The sequence below is a fragment of the Balaenoptera borealis genome (assembly GCF_965194805.1).
Source record: "Balaenoptera borealis genome assembly, chromosome: 13".
Lineage (NCBI taxonomy): Eukaryota > Metazoa > Chordata > Mammalia > Artiodactyla > Balaenopteridae > Balaenoptera > Balaenoptera borealis.
The window spans coordinates 7,123,052-7,141,740 of NC_138870.1; the positions used below are offsets into that span (position 1 = coordinate 7,123,052).

Genomic DNA, 18,689 nt, shown 5'->3' on the forward strand with positions numbered 1-18,689 from the left:
AAGTGCGTGTGTGCGGGTTTGTGGGAGGCATCCACGCTCCTTTTCCTGGACCCAAGAGTGGAGGGGGACGCAGACGCAGTAGCTCTTCCCACCCAGGGCCACGGCGGCTGGAGTCAGGGGTCCTAAGAGGCTCCTCAGGCTGTCTTCAGAGCACCAGGCCTGCTCCACCGCCGGCCGTCTGCCCTGCTCCCCCCGCGGTCTGTTTCTTGGTCCACACCACCCCGCTTGTCCTAAAGCCCGCGTCCTCCGCGTCCTCCGCGTCCTGCCAGGCGTCCTCTGACTCCTGGCTCTCTCTCACCCCGGCCTCTCCCAGGGTTGGGGCTCGGTCCCATCAGCTCCCGTCGGCGCCGCTCATTCCTCCTCTCGTCCTCTCCTCCCTCCTCTCTATCTCTCCTTCCTTTCCCCTCCCTCTTCCTTCCCCGTTTCCTCCCTCTTCCTCGCGGCTCCCGCAGTTCCCTCCTGCAGCCGGCCGGCGGCTCTCGCACGATGTTCCGGCTCCTCCGGTGGCTGCCGCTCTTGCTGCTGCTGCCTCCCCCGGGGTCCCCCGAGCCCCCCGGCCTGGCCCCGCTGTCCGCGGGGGCGCCCCCCCAGGCCCCCGACTTGCTCTACGCCGACGGGCTGCGCGCCTACGCGGCGGGGGCCTGGGCGCCGGCGGTGGCCCTGCTGCGGGAGGCGTTGCGCAGCCGGGCGGCGCTGGGCCGCGCGCGGCGGGACTGCGGGGCGCGCTGCGCGGCCGAGCCGGGGGCCGCGCTCCCCGCCATGCTCCCCGCCTCCCCCGGGCCCGACTCCGGGCCGGGAGCGGCGCGGAGCGCCTGGGAGCCGCTGCTCCTCCGCGCCGCGCTCCGGCGCGCCGAGTGCCTGACCCAGTGCGGGGCGCGGAGGCTGGGTCCGGGGGGCGCGGCGCGGCTCCGAGTGGGGAGCGCGCTCCAGGACGCCTTCCGCCGCCGAGAGCCCTACAACTACCTGCAGAGGGCCTACTACCAGGTGCGCGGCGGCCCGGGCCCCGGGGGTCCTCCCAGGCCCCGCCGCCCTCCTCCTCCAGCTCCCGGGAGGGGCGGCGAGCCAGCGCCCGGACCCGGGTGGGGCTGTGTGGATAGGACCTCGTCTTTGGAGTCCGTCCTATCAAACCGCGACAAACACCCATCGAGGCCGCCGAGGGACAGCCTTGGGAGAGTGGGAGCGAAGTTGGAATGGGCGTCATGCGGCGGGGTGGAAGTAGATCGGAGATGGAGGGCAGGGGCCTGGAGTTTTAGAAAGTCTTACTGAGACCTACGTGAAGTGACAGCCGCCTCTTCCCAGGAATGGAGGGGGAGGATTAGGGTTGAGATCCGCCGCTGGAGAGAGAGCATGGGGGCGGGTAAGGGGGTGAGTGTGAGCCTTCGCTTGGGGCAGGAGGGAGCTTCGGGAAAGAAAGAGGAGCGGGCCAGGGCTGAGGGGCCCGGTGTCCCGGGGCAGGGGCAATGGACACTGCGAGCTACTGGTGCGGTCGCTGTTGCCTAATAATGCCTACGTGGCCGGGGAAGGGGGGCGCTGGTCACACACACCTCAGCTCAGGGTCCTAGAGCCCTGCGGCTTTTGCTGGTCGCTCGGGTCACCTCTACTTCTGCACCTCGCTTACCCATCACTTCCACTTTGTCTCCCAACGAGGTCCCTCTGCCCATATCCCACCCACTCCAGTCTTCAGAACCTGCTTCCGTAGCTACCAGACTCCTGACAGTCCCAGCATACTGGGGGTCTGGAGGTTGGGTGGTGGGCAGTTCTCACCTACCAGTCTTCCAGAAGGCTCTGGGGCAGTGCCAGGTGTGTCTGGGGTGGGGAGGCGGGGGAGGAGGCAGAGTCTGACACCCCTACTCCAGGGCTGACTCCCTCATCCTTCCCGCTTCTCAGCTGAAGAAGTTGGACCTGGCAGCAGCCGCAGCGCACACCTTCTTTGTGGCCAACCCAACGCACCTTCAGATGCGAGAGGACATGGCTAAGTACAGACGGATGTCCGGGGTCCGGCCCCAGAGCTTCCGGGACCTGGAGACGCCCCCATACTGGGTGAGACCCTCGGCACGACCCCTATCCCGCCCCCAGTCTTTGACTGGCTGGATACACAGGCCTCGCTGGACTGTGCATTGTCCGCCGGGCATCAGGAAATCTGGGTACCGTCCTCTGTGACCCTGATGGGAAGTCCCTCTCTGGGACTTAGTTTTCTTCCTGAGATTCACAATGTCCCATGTTCTAACATTTGGATTTCCGAGGCCCACCCTGTATTCCCCAAGGTGAACTGGGACCTGGAGTCCAGGCCCCAAATGAGACCCACACCCCTCCCCTTCTTTCTCCCTCCTGATCTAGTCTGGCAACCCTTGCCCCAGGATTTCAGGTGACTGACCACTCCCCTCCCCAGCAGGCAGCCTATGACACCGGCCTGGAGCTGCTGGGGCGCCAGGAAGCAGCACTGGCACTGCCCTGGCTAGAGGAGGCCCTGCAGGAGAGCCTGGCCCAGGTGGAGAGCTGCCGGGCTGGCTGCGAGGGGCCTGAGGAGCAGCAGAAGGAAGAAGAGGAGGAGGGGGGGACCGGGAGCCAGGGAGGCCTGTATGAGGCCATCGCAGGTGAGGAGCTGGAGCGCGGGGCCTCGTGGTGCCAGGGGAGGCGCATCACAGGCTGAGGGGCGCACGTGTGTCCCCCGCAGGGCACTGGATAGGGGTCGTGCAGTGCCGGCAGCGCTGTGTGGAGGACACGGCCACACGTCCTGGTCGCAGCTTCCCTGTCCCAGACTTCCTTCCCGGCCAGCTGAGGCGGCTGCACGAGGCCCATGCTCAGGGTCAGTGGGGGAAGGGTGAACCCTGGGGGTGACTGAGGTTGGAAACGGGGAGAGTGAAGGTTTGTCTCTGATGGTATCCTGAGCCCCATCCCTCCATCGCTCCGTCTGTCTCTGCATCTGTAGTTGGTCAGGGCTCCATGGGGACCACCACCTCAGGAGGACTCTTGCTCTCCTTTGGTGCCATCGTGGAAAGCTCAGGAGATGGGTCACAGGGCTCCTTCTGTCCTTGCTGTTTCTCACCTTCCTTTATTCTCTCCTCTCTTCCTCCCCTCTGAACTCTGCCCACACAGCTCAGGTATGTTCCAGTAAGCTTTGGAAAGAAGTAGTGGATGAGCCAGTCGGCTGGGTGGGATGGGGCCCTGGGAGACCACCTCCTCCGGCTCTGCCTCTGTCCCCCTGGCTTCTTGCCTCTGCCCAGGGATCACAGCGGTGCCCGGTCTCTGGGGCCCCCCTCCCCACGCTATTCTCTGTCTCCAGTAGGGAATCTGTCCCAGGCTGTGGAAAATGTGCTGAGCGTCCTCCTCTTCTACCCGGAGGATGAGGCTGCCAGAAAAGCTCTGGACCAGTACCAGGCGCAGCTGGGAGAGCCGAGAGCTGCCCTCGGGCCAAGAGAGGTAGCGCCTCCACACTGCCCCCGTGAGGTAGCCCGAAATCAAACGGGTGTGCTGGAGAAGTCACCTGTATCCCGCCCCCCATTCTGGCCAAAGGCGACCCCAAGTCCAGCATCTGCCCGGTCTCCACTCCCTGCTCCCCACTGCAGGCTCTACTTCTGAGTCCAAGCACCAGCCCAGCCCTCTTCCATTAACCTCACCCCTGCCTGCCCCCACCTATGCACAAGTGCACATGTGCACAGCACACACACACACACGCATGCACACACACACACACTACCCCCAGTCTGAGCCCCGACACCCTGAAGCTGCTGAAGGAGGAGGGTTGAACCGAGGGGCACAGCCGAGCCTGCGGGCTCCCCTGCTCTTCTCCAGCCTTAACTTCCCTGCCCCCCACTCCCCCCCGCTGCTGTCCCCCTTCTCCAGGACATCCAGCGCTTCGTCCTTCGATCCCTGGGGGAGAAGAGACAGCTCTACTATGCCGTGGAGCACCTGGGGGCTAGCTTCAAGGATCCCGTGAGTGACCCCACTGCTCCCCACCCGCCCCCAGGAGGGGGACAGCAGTAATCCCCTATGTGGATGTGCCACATCCGTTCCCAACAGCGCTTCCCATTTCTCCATAACCCTTCGAGGGTTGGAGAGGACTCTGTGTCCCAGCATCGCAGGGACAGAGGCAGGCGCCTGTAGTTAAGGGCGGCTTTGGGGTCATGCAGGCCTAAATGTTGGTCTCTCTGCCACGAACAAGCTCTGGACCTTCACTTGCCTCGGCCTCAATTTCCTTACCTGTAAAATGGGAACATCACACTTATCTCATAGCCCTGTTGAAGCCATGTCGCTTGCTCCGAAGTACAGAAAGCTCTGTTGCTGCTGCTTTTCTTACTCTTTGTTATAGTTGTGAGAGGGAACTAAAAGGCAGAGGTTATTCTCGCTAGTGCTACAGCATAAGGCAGGCTTCCTCAACCTTTTTGGCACTATTGCCATTTTGGACCAGATACTTCGTAACTGGGAGAAGGGGGCTGTCCAGGCAACGTAGGATCGTGTAGGCCAGCTTACCCGGCCTCTGCCCAGTAGGTGTCGCTAGCACTCCCTGAGTCATGACAATCAAAACTGTTTGCAGACATTGCAACGTCCCCTAACGGGCAAATCTCCCTGTTTGGAAACCGTTGGTTAAATCCCAACTCTGTCCCTTATCAGCTGTGTGATCTTGGGCATGTTACTTTACGCCTCTGTGTCTCAGAGTCCTCTCAACTGCAAAATGGGCACATTACTACGACCTGTTTGATAAGACTATTGTGAACTTTAAATGATAAATTCCACATCCATGTATAAAGCTCTTAGAATAGCACCTGGCAAATAGTGCTACGTAAGTTGTTGTTGTTGTTGTTATTATCATTATTATTGCAGAATTTGGCCCAGTGCCCAGTGCCCGGGGCTCCCGACAATGAGTCCAGGGCTTTCTCCACCTCCACCTTCCCCTCTGGAAGCAGGAGGACCTTAATGTGGTAGCTCAGGGTCTACCGTCAGGGATTCAGGGGTGGACTTGATGGGTGATGGCGCTTTTCCTGACTGTCCCAGGATCCCTGGACCCCAGCAGCTTTCATCCCTGAGGCCCTTAGAGAAAAACTCAGGTAGGAGGTGCCTTGTGGTGGGAGGGGCGTGGCCTGAGCTGGAAGGGGAGGGACGGGTCCTGGGGAAGATGGGTCTGGACTGGCCTGTGCGTCCGCTGAGCGTGTCTCTCACCCCTGAGAGAGGATCAGGAGAAGAGGCCGTGGGACCATGAGCCTCCACAGCCGAAGCCCTTGACTCACTGGAAGGGTGAGTTCCTGGGACAGCAGGAGACAGGAGCCTGGAGGGGCTGGGGGCTGCCAGCTACTGCTGGGCCTGCCCTCAGGGGACCCTCAGCCCCGGCCCTGTCCCTCCCCTGCAGATGTCCTCCTCCTGGAGGGGGTAACCCTGACCCAGGACGCGAGGCAGCTGAATGGGTCGGAGCGAGCGGTTCTGGACGGGCTGCTCACCCCAGCCGAGTGCGGGGTGCTCCTGCAGCTGGCCAAGGTGAGAAGACCTGTGGGGGGGGGCACTGCCACTACTTGGGGACCCTCTGGCACAGCTGCCTGCCCCCTTGCTCTTGGCCTGCCCCCCTGTCCTGCCCTCCCTGACTCTCCAGCGGGGACTGTGCTTGCCACTGCCTCCCCGCTGGGGACAAGTTCCTTTTCCCCTTAACTTAGCTGACATGGGCTGGTCATTTTACAGAAGGATTTTGCGAGAAACTGATAGGAAGAACAAAATACAAAGCATAAATGCATCAGAAAGGGTGAGTGCGCAGGTGAAGATTCCTTGGTTGGCCGAGAGCTCAGTTTTTGGCTCGGCAGACATGCAGGCTGTTTCACCATCATCGCATCCCCTCCTGCATTGGGTGGGATGATCTGTATTCACCAGGTTGAGTCTGCCATTTTATGAAACTCTAGTCTCACTCTGGGCTAGCGTTTCTTCGACACACGCTCTTTGAGACCCTGCTGTATACTGGAAATGCCTAGGTTCCAGGGAGAGGTAGATGAACACAGACCGAGCATTTGGGAGCTCGGTGTATAGAGAAGGAATCAGGCATGGAGACATAATCAGAGTGGGTGGTGAGTTTGGTGAAAGAAGTCTGTACAGGATACTCATCCAGGGACTTCCCTGGCCGTCCAGTGGTTAAGACTCCAAACTTCCACTGCAGGGGGCATGGGTTCGATCCCTGGTCGGGGAACCAGGGTCCCGCGCCGAGATGCAAAGTCACGGAAGGCTTACCGGAGGGGCTGGCATTTGAGCTCAATCTTAAGGATGAGTTAACCAAACAGAGAGGGAAGGAAAGTCAGGCTGCAAGGGAGAAGAACAAGGGGGGTTATTGTTCTTTCTGGGAACTGCAGTGGAGCACAGGAGTTAAGAACATGGGCCAGTCCCAGCAGGAATTACCTGTGTGACCTTGGGCAATGTATTTTAACATCTGTGAGCCTAGTTTCCTCTCTATGAAATGGGGCTAAATGCAGCGGTTATGTTGTAGGGTTGCTGTGGTTGCTGTGAGGATTAATGAGTTAGTACATGGTAAAGCTCTTGGAAGAATGTGGAAATAGTATGATCTATCGCTATTAACATCAGGCCGTATATTATCCAGAGGCGGTGTAGGAGTGGAGGCACAGGAGAGATGGGGAAGGGCCTCTGTACCCTACCAAGGAGTTTGGACTTTATTTGTGGACGGCTTACTGAAGGATTTAAGGAGGGGTGGACTTTTGTCTTCCTGCAGAACCTCCACGGGCAGGGTCTGGAGTCCTCATCCTGTAGGACTGGGAGCTCCCTCTAGTGGCAGTTTGGAGAATGCAGTGGGAGAGGGAAGTAAGGGGGAGCTTCTGGGATGATTGCAAGAGGGCCGCCGCCCTGGGTTAGGTTCTCATTTCAAGGGAATGAAGAGGGAGACAGATGAGAAATATTTAGAAAATCAAAGAAAGAGAATTTGAGAACTAAATCTATGTGGAAGATGCAGAAAGAATGGAGTCAAGGATAACTCCCAAGTATCAGACCTTTCTGTTCCTTGATTACACTAAACTCATTCTGGCCCCAGGACCTTTGCATTTGCTATTTCTGCTGCCTGGAACATTTTTTCTCTCAGCTATTCCTTCATATCATTTGTTTTCAATTTAGATGTCATCTCATCACTTAGCTGTCCCCTGACCCCTGCCGGGGCACTCTCAGGGTTGTAACCCTGCTTTAATTTCCATGTAACACTTACCACCGTCTGAATTGATCTGGTTTGTTTGTTTATTATCTCAAAATATAAACCCTGCTGGAACTTTTCGTGTTCACAGTTGAGTCCACAGTGCCTAGAACAGTGCCTGGCACATAGTAGGTGCTCAGTGCCTACTGAACGAATGAATGAATAAAAGAATAGAGGGTTAGATGGCTTGAGTGGCCAGGTAGCCTCTATATAAACCTCTCAGAGATGAGGCTTAAATACCGGGTAATTAGATAGTGGTACCTTGAGTTTCAAAAAGCAGACAGAATAGAAAAAAGAAAGAAAAAGCAGACAGTAGGTGTCAGGAAAGGGACACTCAGATACTAGGAGACCCCCAGTTGATAAGAGTCATGTAGACAGTCGGGTAACTGGGACTTAGCCTCAAGTTCTCCAAGAGCATGTAAGGTGAGAAGGGATGGAAGAGAGACACCTTGGCTGATACCATGTCCCTACCTCGAGTCAGCCAGGACCTGTCCCAACTGTCGAACCTCCTGCCAGCGTCCTTTTCCAGAGAAACTCCCCTATTCTCGGCCCATCGGGATGAGTGATCAAGCCCCTCCTGCCCCCTTCCACAGCTGTCCTTACCTCTCAGGGCCCCTTCCGCACTGTAGGAAGCTCTCCAGAGTTCTGTGCACAGTGGGGTTCCAGATCTTTACCAGGAGTGACAACACAGACGCGGAGATAGTCGTTCTCTGGGAAAGGGCAGCAGCTCAGAGAACTCCGGGAGCTTCTAGCCTCTTCCAGGGAGTTGGGAGGGTTGGAGGGAAGGCCATGCGGCCCTGTGGGCAGTGAGGTGGGCGATAGCCGGGGCCAGGGAGGGTGACTCCGCAGCCAACACCCTCCCTGCTTAGGACGCGGCTGAGTCTGGAGCCAGGTCCGGCTATCAGGGCCGCCGCTCCCCACACACTCCCCACGAACGCTTCGAGGGGCTCACGGTGCTCAAGGCCGCCCAGGTGAGAGGAGGCCCCCAGGCCCTGGCCTGGTGCCAGAACTGGAGAAGAGGGCCGGGCATCTCCTGTGGAGGGCTCTCCCGGGACCCAGAGTAGCCGAGTCCTCGGCCCAGGGTTGAGCAGGGGGTTCCAGACCGAGGGGCCCGGGTTGCCGTCATGGAGCAGTTGGGCGGATGGGCGCCCCCAAACCGTGGGTGGAGGGCAGTGGAAGTGGGGCGGGGGCAGGGGCCACCCTTCCAATGCCTCCCCCTTCCCGGCCCTTCCTTCTCTGCTGGCAGCTGGCCCGGGCTGGGGCTGTGGGTAGTCAGGGCGCCCAGCTGCTTCTGGAGGTGAGCGAGCGCGTGCGGAGCCTGACACAGGCCTACTTCTCCCCGGACCGGCCCCTGCACCTCTCCTTCACCCACCTGGTGTGCCGTAGTGCCATAGAAGGTAACCGCCAGGGGCCCTGCCGCTCCGCCCCCACCTCGGGGCCCCTCGGGGCCGGCGCACTACACGGCGCACTGCACACCTTCCGCGGCCCCGGCCGTGTGCGTCCCGGTCTTCACTGCACGAGGACTGACTCCCCTGCCCAGGCCGGGCCCGGCTGTGACCCCAGAGCTGCAGGGTGGGTGTCGGTGGGCGGGCACCGGGCAGCGGGGTGCCCACCAGGCCCCTTCGCTTCCCAGGAGAGCAGGCGCAGCGCATGGACCTGAGCCACCCGGTGCACGCAGACAACTGTGTCCTGGACCCTGACACCGGGGAGTGCTGGCGGGAGCCCCCGGCCTACACCTACCGAGACTACAGGTGGGCGGCCCTCCAGGGGTCAGGCAGGGGGGCCTGGGCGGGGGTCTCACCGCCTCCTGTCTTCCTCCCTCCCCAGCGGACTCCTCTACCTCAACGATGACTTCCAGGGCGGGGACCTGTTCTTCACAGAGCCCAACGCCCTCACCGTCACGGTAAATGGGGGCTGGGGCGGGGGACAGGGAGCCCAGCTGTGGGCTCAGTGTTCAAAACAGAAGGTTCCCAGAGGCAAATGCAGGGCAATGGCTGGGGCCACCTTAGCCCTCTCCTTCCCTGGCCTCCTCAGCTCCCCCCACCACTTGTCTGTTCAGGTGCTCTCCTAGCCCCCCCCAGGAGACCTCCAAGGGGCCCCTCCAGGCCCTCCTAAAGGAGGGCGGGTGAAGCACAGGACCCCAAGCCCCTGTTCCAGGTAAAAGCTCGGGGCTAGGGTCAGTAGGAGGAGCGGAGCAGAGCTTCTTCATTGTGTATTGCTCTGCCTTATCCAGTTACTTCCTTCTCTGCTCACCACCTGTAATCCAAGCTGTCTCTGGGGTGGAAAAGTGTCCTCAAGATCCTTATGCCCAGAACCCAGAGTCTGGTACTGCGCTCGTGCCTTCAGGTGGCTTCACACCTGGTACAAAGGACCTCCAGCACCTGGCCAGGAAAAGTCAGGGCACTGGGGCGGACGGAGGTCCTTCTCCCTTTGGCTCCAACTCCTCTAGCCTCAGTCTGGCACTTGTGCTCCCCAGGTGGAGGCCCATTTCCCATTTGCCCCCAGACAGCCCCTGAATTAAGGAGGGGAAGTGGTGGGCAAGAGGGCTGCCTTCTCTGGGCCCCCTACCCCCGTCCTACTCCGGGGAGTCAGGGCCAAGCTTTCCGAGGGTCTCTCCCTGGAGCTGAATCCGCCATCGCCCGCCAGGCGCAGGTCCGTCCTCGCTGCGGGCGCCTCGTGGCCTTCAGCTCCGGCGTGGAGAATCCCCACGGTGTGTGGGCCGTGACGCGGGGGCGGCGCTGCACCCTGGCGCTGTGGCACACGTGGGCCCCTGAGCACAGGGAGCAGGTGAGGAGGAGCGAGCGGGAGTAGCCGTGTGAGGTGTGGGCAGGCTGACGGGTAAGGCGCGGGGGCTGGGATGACCCAGGGAGGGTCCTTGGGGCAGGGTGGATGCAGGAGATCAGGCCAGACCCTCCTCTCCACGGCCCCCCAGGAGTGGACAGAAGCCAAAGAGCTACTGCAGGAACCAGCGAAGGAGGAGGGAGAAGAAATGCCCAGCAGAGACCCCGCCCCAGAACCCCCCAGCCACAGGCTTCAGCGGGTCCAGGACAAGGCTGGGAAGCCGCCTCGGGTCCGAGAGGAGCTGTGAGGGGCTGAGCCAGCTCCTTGGGGATGTGGCCTCTTGACTTGTGGGGGGTCTGCCTTGATGCCAAGACCCCCGAGAAGTCCCCACGTGACAGGAGCAGAACAGCGAGCTGTCCGTCCCCGCACGCCCGCCAGCCTGGGGACCACAAGGGCCGTGCAGCCCTGGACTCAGAGGACGCCGCACAGACTAGCCTGGGGAGCCAGGCCTGGGCCCGGCCGACGGACCTCCAGCCCCAGGACAGACAGAAGACGCGATGCTGCCGCCGTGGGAAGGAACGGCAGGGGGTAGGGCCCGACTGCTCTCAGTGAGGCGGACGAGAGGGAGGTCACCCCACTGCCCGCTCCCCGCCTGTCAATAAAGATCCTGAAGATCCCTCAGCCGGGGCCCAGTCAAGTGTGTCGTAGCAGTTTCCGTGGCGGCTGGAGGGTGGAGAGGCTGTGACCAGCCAGGGAGGACAGGTATCGTGGGCCTCCCAGAGGCAGGGCCTCTCCAGCCTGTGATTTGTCAGGGAAATCTCGGCCACCTGCTCCCCTCATGCACACGAGCCCTAACCCTGACAGCTGCTCCTTGGGCCTCCTACTCTAAGCCCTGTCTTCCCTCTCTGAGCTTGCCTGGGACTTCGGACAGCCTCGTCCCTCTGCTTCTTGCCTTCTCAGCCCCAGCAGGCCCCTGTGAGTCCTGGGGGCCAGCAGGGGGCCCAGCCCCGGATGGGAGCAGGGCACGGGGTTGCCCTCCACTTGCCGTTCTTTCTCCACCCAGAGCTGGGCCAGGCCTGTCCATCCTCCTCTCTGGAGCCCCCGGACCTTCCCCCTCTCCCCCAGGATCAGACCCTGGGGGCAGCTGGTTGGGGCTTGTCCAGAAGAAGGATTATCCAGATCAGTCCCTTCTAATCTCCAGCTCAGGCCTACACCCTCCCCATACTCACCGTAGCCCTCTCCGTGCCCCACCCTGAGCTAAGGAACACAGTTTTGGGTATTGACAGTGGGCTGTCTCTCACCCTCGTTCTCTGGCTCCTGGACTGGTTGCTAGCTAGGCCCTGACTGCCAAGATCATCACCACTGGTGGGGGCCAGGGCCTGGGGCCCCCCACCCCCCGAGCTGTGGTCGTGCTGCTCCTTTGCACCCCTCCCAAACCCAGCCCTTAATCCTCACAGCTTTGCTGTAATCCCATGGGGCCTGATGCTCTGCTCTCTGCCTGGAGACTGGCCGGGGAAGCACCCGCACCCCTTCCTCCCTCCGGGGCTCGTTACGGGGGGCTGCTTCTCCGTAGAGCCCCGCACTCCTGCTCCCGCCCACCCACCCCCCCCAACCTGGGCTGGGCCCAAGCCTCTCGGAAGCCACACGCCTCCCGCTCTGTCCTCTCCCCCCACCCTGGCCAGCTGACTTCATTTGCCTGACGTCGCTGGCCCTACCCTTCCCTGTCAGTGCCCCCCCGCCCCCCGCCCCCAGTCGGGGCCAGGCCAGGCCAGCTCCCCTGGCAGCAGAGCCGGGGCAGGTGACGGGCGGGCGTCGCAGCTGAGGGAGTGAGGAGGCGCCTGGGAACTGGAGCTGGAAGCCTAACGAGGTCCAGTCAGAGCCCAAGTAAGAGGGAGCTGGGCTGGCTCTGCCCTCTGGGGCTGGGGGCTGCAGGCAGGCCTGGGCCAGCGCGGGGCTGGCCGCACAGGACTCCACACGGGGAGGGGCGGGCGGGGAGAGGGGTCCAGACCACCCAGTCAGTTCCCTGTCTGGGGGGTGGGCTCCAGCCTTCGTGAGGGGTCCGGTGTGGGATGTGAGGGACAGAAACGTGGGGATCCCCCTACACCCACCCCGTGTTCCTGGCAGGAGCCGGAGCCGCCCCTCAACCCGTCCGCCATGGGGGAGATGGAGCAGCTGCGGCAGGAAGCAGAGCAGCTCAAGAAGCAGATTGCAGTAACCCCAGAACCCTCCCACCAGGGAGCCCCAGAAAACAAGGGACCGGGCCGTGCGGGAGTGTGGCCTGCGGGGGAAGAGGGCTGGATTCACCCTTGAGTGACACCCGAGAGACCCCTGACCTGGAAGTCGCCAGAGACCTCCTGAATTTGGATCTCATATTTGAGAGGCGCCCCCAAACCCTAGAGCCCCAAACCCACCCGCATCAGACGCCCACGCACCCCCACCACTGACACCCTGCCCTTACCGTCCCCTGATGCCTGCTTTCCCCCCAGGATGCCAGGAAAGCCTGTGCCGACGTTACTCTGGCAGAGGTGAGAGCTCCTGTCCCACCGACAGGGCCGGAGGGGAGGGGTGGGGAGGGGAGGGGATGGGCTGGGAGCCCCATAACCAGCCACAGCCTGGTGCCCAAGCTCTAGTACAGCGTGTCCTTGGAGTGAGGAATGACATGAATTCATTCATTCGACAAACATTTTGCGAGGTCGGTCTGCTCTGGGCCAGGCACCGAGTCGGAGACTAAGGAGGCAGACTCTGTCCTGTCCTTGTTCATAAAGCGAGAGTGATTACCCCCCCCTCGCGGGGTGGCAAGGATGAAGAGGGGTAGGGCTTTGTCAATCAGAAGCGCTTCGCGACTCTAGGTACTAGCTGTCTAATACTGAAGTTCGTCAGTTCTCAGATGCATTTTTTCACAATTTGACATCTCGGAAATTGAGATGCGTCCAACAATCGATGCCTTACAATTATAATTCGCAGCATTTTTTCTTTCTTAGTGATCCATGTGAGAACCGTGCTTCTTAGGGTTGGTGGCATCTTACATTGGATTAAATGTTAATAATAAGAGTAAACATTTACTGAACATGAGCCAGGCACTGGGCTAAGTTGCTTAAATACATAATTTCATTTCATTTTCATGACAACCCCATAAGGTAGGTGCTATAAACCTCATTTTACAGGCTCAGAGGAAAACAGGCTCAGAGAGGTTAAGTAACTTGCCTGAGATAACAAAGCAAGTAAATGGCAAGTCAAGTCTTTTGACCCTGGAGCCCCAGCCTAAGCCTAGGAGGTCGAAGGAGTTTCAGGGGCACAGGACTGCAAGTTTCAGGAGGTGCAGTTCAGGGCCATGGAGCTGCTCTGCGTATCCAGTGAGAGCTGGCCGTGCAGCAGAGGTGGGTGAGGGCAGGCTTCTAGCAGCTGGGTTCAGCCAAATGTGTACATCTCTTCCCAAGTCCGTGTGTGGTGGTCTCACATTGGCAGCTTGAATTGGTCAAGGTGGTATTATTTACGAGATACAAATCCCCCCCTCCCCCTCCCCCTCCTCCCCCAGCCCACGCAGGAGAGGCGGTGGTTAAACCCTTAGCAACATGCCTGTGTCTGTCTCCGCATCAGTCTAAGCCACTGCCGGGCAGGGCCTGATAACTCTGAGGCTGGGGCCCTGACCCCGAGCCTGGCACGTAACAGACTTGTACAGATCAGTGGCTGTGACACTGACGTGTGGGCACGCGCCCTGCTCACCCCCTGATTTCCTTTTTTTTTTTTTTTTTGTGGGATCTCAGTTCCCCGACGACCACGGATCGAACCCGTGCCCCCTGTATTGGGAGCATGGAGTCTTAACCACTGGACTGCCAGGGAAGTCCTCACCCTGATTTCTAATGCTCCCTTTCCTGCAGCTGGTGTCTGGCCTAGAGGTGGTGGGACGAGTGCAGATGCGGACACGGCGGACGCTAAGGGGACACCTGGCCAAGATCTACGCCATGCACTGGGCCACCGACTCCAAGTGAGGCTTAAGAGACGTGGGTGGCCGGGGGTGGGTGTTAGGGGGACACAGGAAGGAGAGTTGGGTGGCACGAGTGTTCTCTCCCCAGGCTGCTGGTAAGTGCCTCACAAGACGGGAAGCTGATTGTGTGGGACACCTACACCACCAACAAGGTACCAGTCCTGTCTCCCGGCCCCGCTGCCACCCTCCTTCCTGGGGGCGTCCTGCTGCCCTTCTCTGCTCTCCACCTGGGAGCTCAGCGCAGGCCCCCGCTGCCCCGCCCCCCACAGGTGCACGCCATCCCGCTGCGCTCCTCCTGGGTCATGACCTGTGCCTATGCCCCGTCGGGGAACTTCGTGGCATGTGGGGGGCTGGATAACATGTGCTCCATCTACAGCCTCAAATCCCGGGAGGGCAACGTCAAGGTCAGCCGGGAGCTCTCTGCTCACACAGGTGAGTGAGAGACTGAGGGTCCCTGGAAGCCCCGGCCCTGCGGGGGGCGGCCGGCAGCCAGGGCACTGTCCTAACTACCCGCAGGTTATCTCTCCTGCTGCCGCTTCCTGGACGACAACAACATTGTGACCAGCTCCGGGGACACCACGTGGTGAGGACCGAGCGCTGTGGGTGCTGGGGCTTGGGAGGCACCTCTGTGCTGGCCTTTCTCTGTGACCCCCCTCCCCTCCCCCTCCCCCGCAGTGCTCTGTGGGACATCGAGACCGGGCAGCAGAAGACTGTGTTTGTGGGACACACGGGGGACTGCATGAGCCTGGCCGTGTCCCCTGACTTCAAACTGTTCATTTCGGGGGCCTGTGATGCCAGCGCCAAGCTCTGGGACGTGCGGGAGGGGACCTGCCGGCAGACGTTCACGGGCCACGAGTCGGACATCAATGCTATCTGCGTGAGCAGCCCCCTCACCCCCGCCCCCTCTGTTCTCTGACTCCCGGGAACACGTCTCCACCTCCAACACACACAGCCTTCATCCCCTCCTGCAGCCCCCTGCCCCTTTCCTTTTTTTATTTTTTTTGATTTAATAATTTTTGGCTGCGCTGGGTCTTCGTTGCTGCGTGCAGGCTTTCCTCTAGTTGTGGCTCGCCGGCTGTAGAGCACAGGCGCAGTAGCTGTGGCGCACGGGCTTAGTTGCTCCGCGGCATGTGGGATCCTCCCGGACCAGGGCTCGAACCCGTGTCCCCTGCATTGGCAGGCAGATTCTTATCTACTGCGCCACCAGGGAAGCCCCTGCCCCTTTCAACTTTCCACTTTGAAATAATTTCCCCTTACAGAAAAGTTGCAAGAGTAACAAAAACTGCTCCCATCTACCCTTCACCCATATTCATTGTTACCTTTCTGCCACATTTGCTTTATCATTCCCTCTCTGTAGAGTGAGGGAGGGATAGATGGACAGACGGACACAGACACACACACACCTAGATGTAGGTATAGACACGCTTTGTCATTAACTTTTTCCCTGGGTTCTTTGAAAGTAAGTTGCAGACCTCATGCCTCTTTACCCATTAAATACTTCAGTGTGTGCTTCCTAAAATCAAGGCCGTTCTCTTTCGTAGCCACAGTCTAATTCTTAAAATCAGGAAATTTAAATTGACGCAGTACTATAGTCTATAGTCTATATTCAAGTTTCACCAATTATCTGAAAAATAGCAATTTTTTTTTCTGTCCAGGAACATGGATCGCATTCCCTTGCCTTGTCTTTTCAGTTTCTTTTAAACTGGAACCGTTTGCGCCCTTTCTCTGTCTTTCGTGACATGGACATTTTTGAAGAGTACAAGCCAGTTTTCTGTAGACGTGCCCTCCATCGGGTTGCGTGACGTTTCCTCATGATGAAATTCAGGACATGCATTTGTACTTGGCCCCATGCTCGCACGCTGATCCAGCCGACTGTAGTCGCTGGCGTCTGGGACAGCCTCCGCCCTTCTGACCGTGTGACCCTGGGCACGCTGCCCACCCTCCCTCAGCCCCGTGCTCTCCCCTGCCCCGTGGAAACACTGTGGAGCAGGGAAGGGGGTAGGGAGCCCGGCTGCAGCTGGCATGTGACAAACGTCAGCGGTGAAGAGCGACCGTGCTGGCGGTGGAAGGGATGGGGGCGGGGGCCAGAGAGGCTGAGGGAAACAGCTGGGCCTGGAGCCACCAGGGCAGGAGCAGGGAGAGGGCAGGAAAGGCAGCGGGCTACCCAGGTCTGAGTCCTGACCCCTGGCCACCTGTACCCGCAGTTCTTCCCCAACGGAGAGGCCATCTGCACGGGCTCGGACGACGCCTCCTGCCGCCTGTTTGACCTGCGGGCAGACCAGGAGCTGACCACCTACTTCCACGAGAGCATCGTCTGTGGCATCACATCCGTGGCCTTCTCCCTCAGCGGCCGCCTGCTCTTTGCGGGCTACGACGACTTCAACTGCAACGTCTGGGACTCCATGAAGTGCGAGCGAGTGGGTAAGAGCCTGCCCACCACGGCCACCTCGCTCCCCTTGTGGGGACCCTCTGACCACTGCTCCCTAATTATTGGGTAACTCTGAGCTCTACCCCTAGAAGCCAGTCCCCCTTGCTTCCCAATCTAGGACCACCTTCTCTCAAAGCAAAGTTGCTCTAATCGGCCCTTCTCCACTGCCCCCCGCCATAGCTGCTTCCCTCCAGAAGAGCTTCTTCCAGTCGCCCCCAGACCTGGGGGCCTTGAATGTCCAGTCAGTGCTGGGTTTCAGGGGCATCCACCAAACGGAAGGGCCAGCTCAGGGACTATGCAGTGACAGAGTTAAGGGGATGGAGAGTGACCTGATGGCCCTGACCCCAACCTGGGCGCTTCTCTAGGACTGGCCTGGTCTGAAGTTGAATCAGATAGTGTGGCTTCTTCTCTCGGGAGAGGCCAGGTGCCCAGTGAAGATAACCCTGGGCCAGAGAGTCGGGATCCAAATCTTAATTCCACTGCTTACTTTCTGAGTGGCCCTGGGCAAGTCACTTCTCTCGGGGCCTAAGTCTCCATTTGGAAGCCCTCCCCATTTTCTAGTGCCCTTGCTTTTCTCCCCGCACGTTGACCTGTCCAGCTCTCCCAGGTCCCTCCCCTCCCCTCCCCCACCCCAGGTTCTACACAGAGAGATTGGCCTCAATGGAAGGCCCGCCCCTCAGGGCTAATCCTCTTCCCTCTTCTAGTCAGACGTCTCGCCCAGCTAACCTAGGGGCCCTGTGTGCACACACTCCCTGCCAGGCTGACTCCTCCCCCTTTTCTTCAGGCATCCTCTCTGGCCACGACAACAGGGTCAGCTGCCTGGGGGTCACGGCTGATGGGATGGCTGTGGCCACTGGTTCCTGGGACAGCTTCCTCAAAATCTGGAACTGAGGAGGCTGGAGGAGGGGAGGTAAAAGGCCATGCAGACACTCGGTTGCCCTCTCCCCTGCCCGATTTCTTTAAGATTTTCTCTTCTACCCCGCAGCCGCCCTTCCCGCCCGGCTTTCCCCTTTGAGGGCGTGGGGAGTACGGGGAGTGTGCCTTTGGGAGGCAACACCAGGGACATGGGTGGGGAACTGCCCCATCTCCTCCCATGGCCTCCCCTCTCCATGGTCCTGACAGCTTCTCCCTTAATGAGCAAGGACAGCGGACCCCCAGACCTCCACCCTTGGCAGGCCTAGCAGGCTTCCCATCTGAGGCCACAGGCCTTAGGATTCCCCCCCTACCTCCAGAGCCACCACCTTTGTCTAGACCCGAGTGGCGCAGGGCCCTCAGCCCCGTGACTATGGCTCTGGCACCACTAGGGTCCTGGCCCCCTTCTTCGTACTTTCTCCTTTGTCTACCTTCTTGCCTCTCCTAAAGCACTGGCAATAAAGTAGTGCCCTGGTATGTCTGTGATGTTTGCCTCCCACCCCACTTCTGTTCCAAACAGACGCAGGTCCCACTTAAGTAATAAAGTATTACATGTGCAATGATAAAGGCTGGGTACCAGAGAGCTGTGGGCAGAAAGGAGGGTGGAGGCAGGAGCCCAAGCCTCATGGGCAAGGCCTGAGCTGGGGCAGGAGGAGAAGGAGGCTGGGAGTGGGGCTGTGCACAACGGTTCCCCACTGCCTGCCTTTGGTGCATATGTGTGTGTTTGTACAGGAGGGTTGTGTTGAGAAGGAATCAGATTGTAAGAGGCCTAAAAAAGCTAAAAAGTCTAGACTTTATCCTACAGGCAACGCGGGACGATTGAAGAGTTTTGAGCGGAGTAGTAACGTGATCAGTGATGCTCCTCGGGAAGACGGCCCTGGCAGCGATGTCGGTTGATGAAATGGAGGAAGGGGAGCCTGGAGGGAATGGAGGGAAACAAGGTAGGAGGCAGGTGGCAAGAAATGCAAGAGCGATAGGACAGAGGGGGAAGGGAAGGGGTGGGGAAGGGATTAAAGATGCAGAGTCGCCAGGAGGAAGTGACCAACGCCTAGGCTATGGGATATTCAAAGGGAAGGATTCAAGGTAATGGCCAAGGTTAGGGTTTGGCAACTGGGTGGATCGTGCTGTCATTCACAGGGAGAGAGAATAGGGGAGGACGAATAACTCTGGGGGGAAGATCACAAATTCAACGTTAGACAAGCTCTGAAGTTCCTCTGGGGCAGCTGGATGAAGATCAGGGTTAGGTAGAGAGACCTAGATGTCACCAGAATACAGATGAGTGACAGATGAAGCCCTAGAAGTGAACACCCAGGGACAGCAAGAGGAAAGGGCCAAGGACAGTGCCCTGGGGAACACGAGGATTTAAGGGAGGTGCGTAAATGAGGCTTGGAGGTGTCAGTGCCGGGACACTCAGGCAG

The 18,689-nt window shown here is 59.8% G+C and overlaps 2 protein-coding genes across 6 annotated transcripts; both read left to right on the top strand.

Moving 5' to 3' along the window:
* Positions 1 to 87: 87 nt before the first annotated feature.
* P3H3 (prolyl 3-hydroxylase 3) lies at positions 88 to 10,627 on the top strand. 3 transcript variants are annotated; one of them, XM_082349184.1, is made up of 15 exons: positions 95 to 984; positions 1,888 to 2,040; positions 2,390 to 2,594; positions 2,675 to 2,806; positions 3,284 to 3,420; positions 3,844 to 3,933; positions 4,993 to 5,045; positions 5,165 to 5,232; positions 5,345 to 5,469; positions 8,035 to 8,136; positions 8,412 to 8,562; positions 8,799 to 8,916; positions 8,993 to 9,068; positions 9,812 to 9,952; positions 10,098 to 10,627. In XM_082349184.1, the coding sequence occupies exons 1-15, from the start codon at positions 487 to 489 to the stop codon at positions 10,251 to 10,253; spliced, it is 2,205 nt and encodes a 734-aa protein (XP_082205310.1). In that variant the 5' UTR covers positions 95 to 486; the 3' UTR covers positions 10,254 to 10,627. The 3 variants fall into 3 exon arrangements, with proteins under 3 accessions (XP_082205312.1, XP_082205310.1, XP_082205311.1); XM_082349185.1 differs by having other exon boundaries at positions 99 to 984; positions 2,393 to 2,594; XM_082349186.1 differs by lacking the exon at positions 2,675 to 2,806 and having other exon boundaries at positions 88 to 984.
* GNB3 (G protein subunit beta 3) lies at positions 10,570 to 17,275 on the top strand. Of its 3 annotated transcripts, none has more exons than XM_082349225.1 (11): positions 10,570 to 10,708; positions 12,071 to 12,157; positions 12,433 to 12,471; positions 13,111 to 13,323; positions 13,825 to 13,931; positions 14,020 to 14,083; positions 14,201 to 14,363; positions 14,448 to 14,514; positions 14,607 to 14,808; positions 16,136 to 16,352; positions 17,144 to 17,275. In XM_082349225.1, the coding sequence occupies exons 2-11, from the start codon at positions 12,101 to 12,103 to the stop codon at positions 17,248 to 17,250; spliced, it is 1,236 nt and encodes a 411-aa protein (XP_082205351.1). In that variant the 5' UTR covers positions 10,570 to 10,708; positions 12,071 to 12,100; the 3' UTR covers positions 17,251 to 17,275. The 3 variants fall into 3 exon arrangements, with proteins under 3 accessions (XP_082205351.1, XP_082205350.1, XP_082205352.1); XM_082349224.1 differs by lacking the exon at positions 10,570 to 10,708 and adding an exon at positions 10,754 to 11,830; XM_082349226.1 differs by lacking the exons at positions 10,570 to 10,708; positions 13,111 to 13,323 and adding an exon at positions 10,754 to 11,830.
* Positions 17,276 to 18,689: the final 1,414 nt, after the last annotated feature.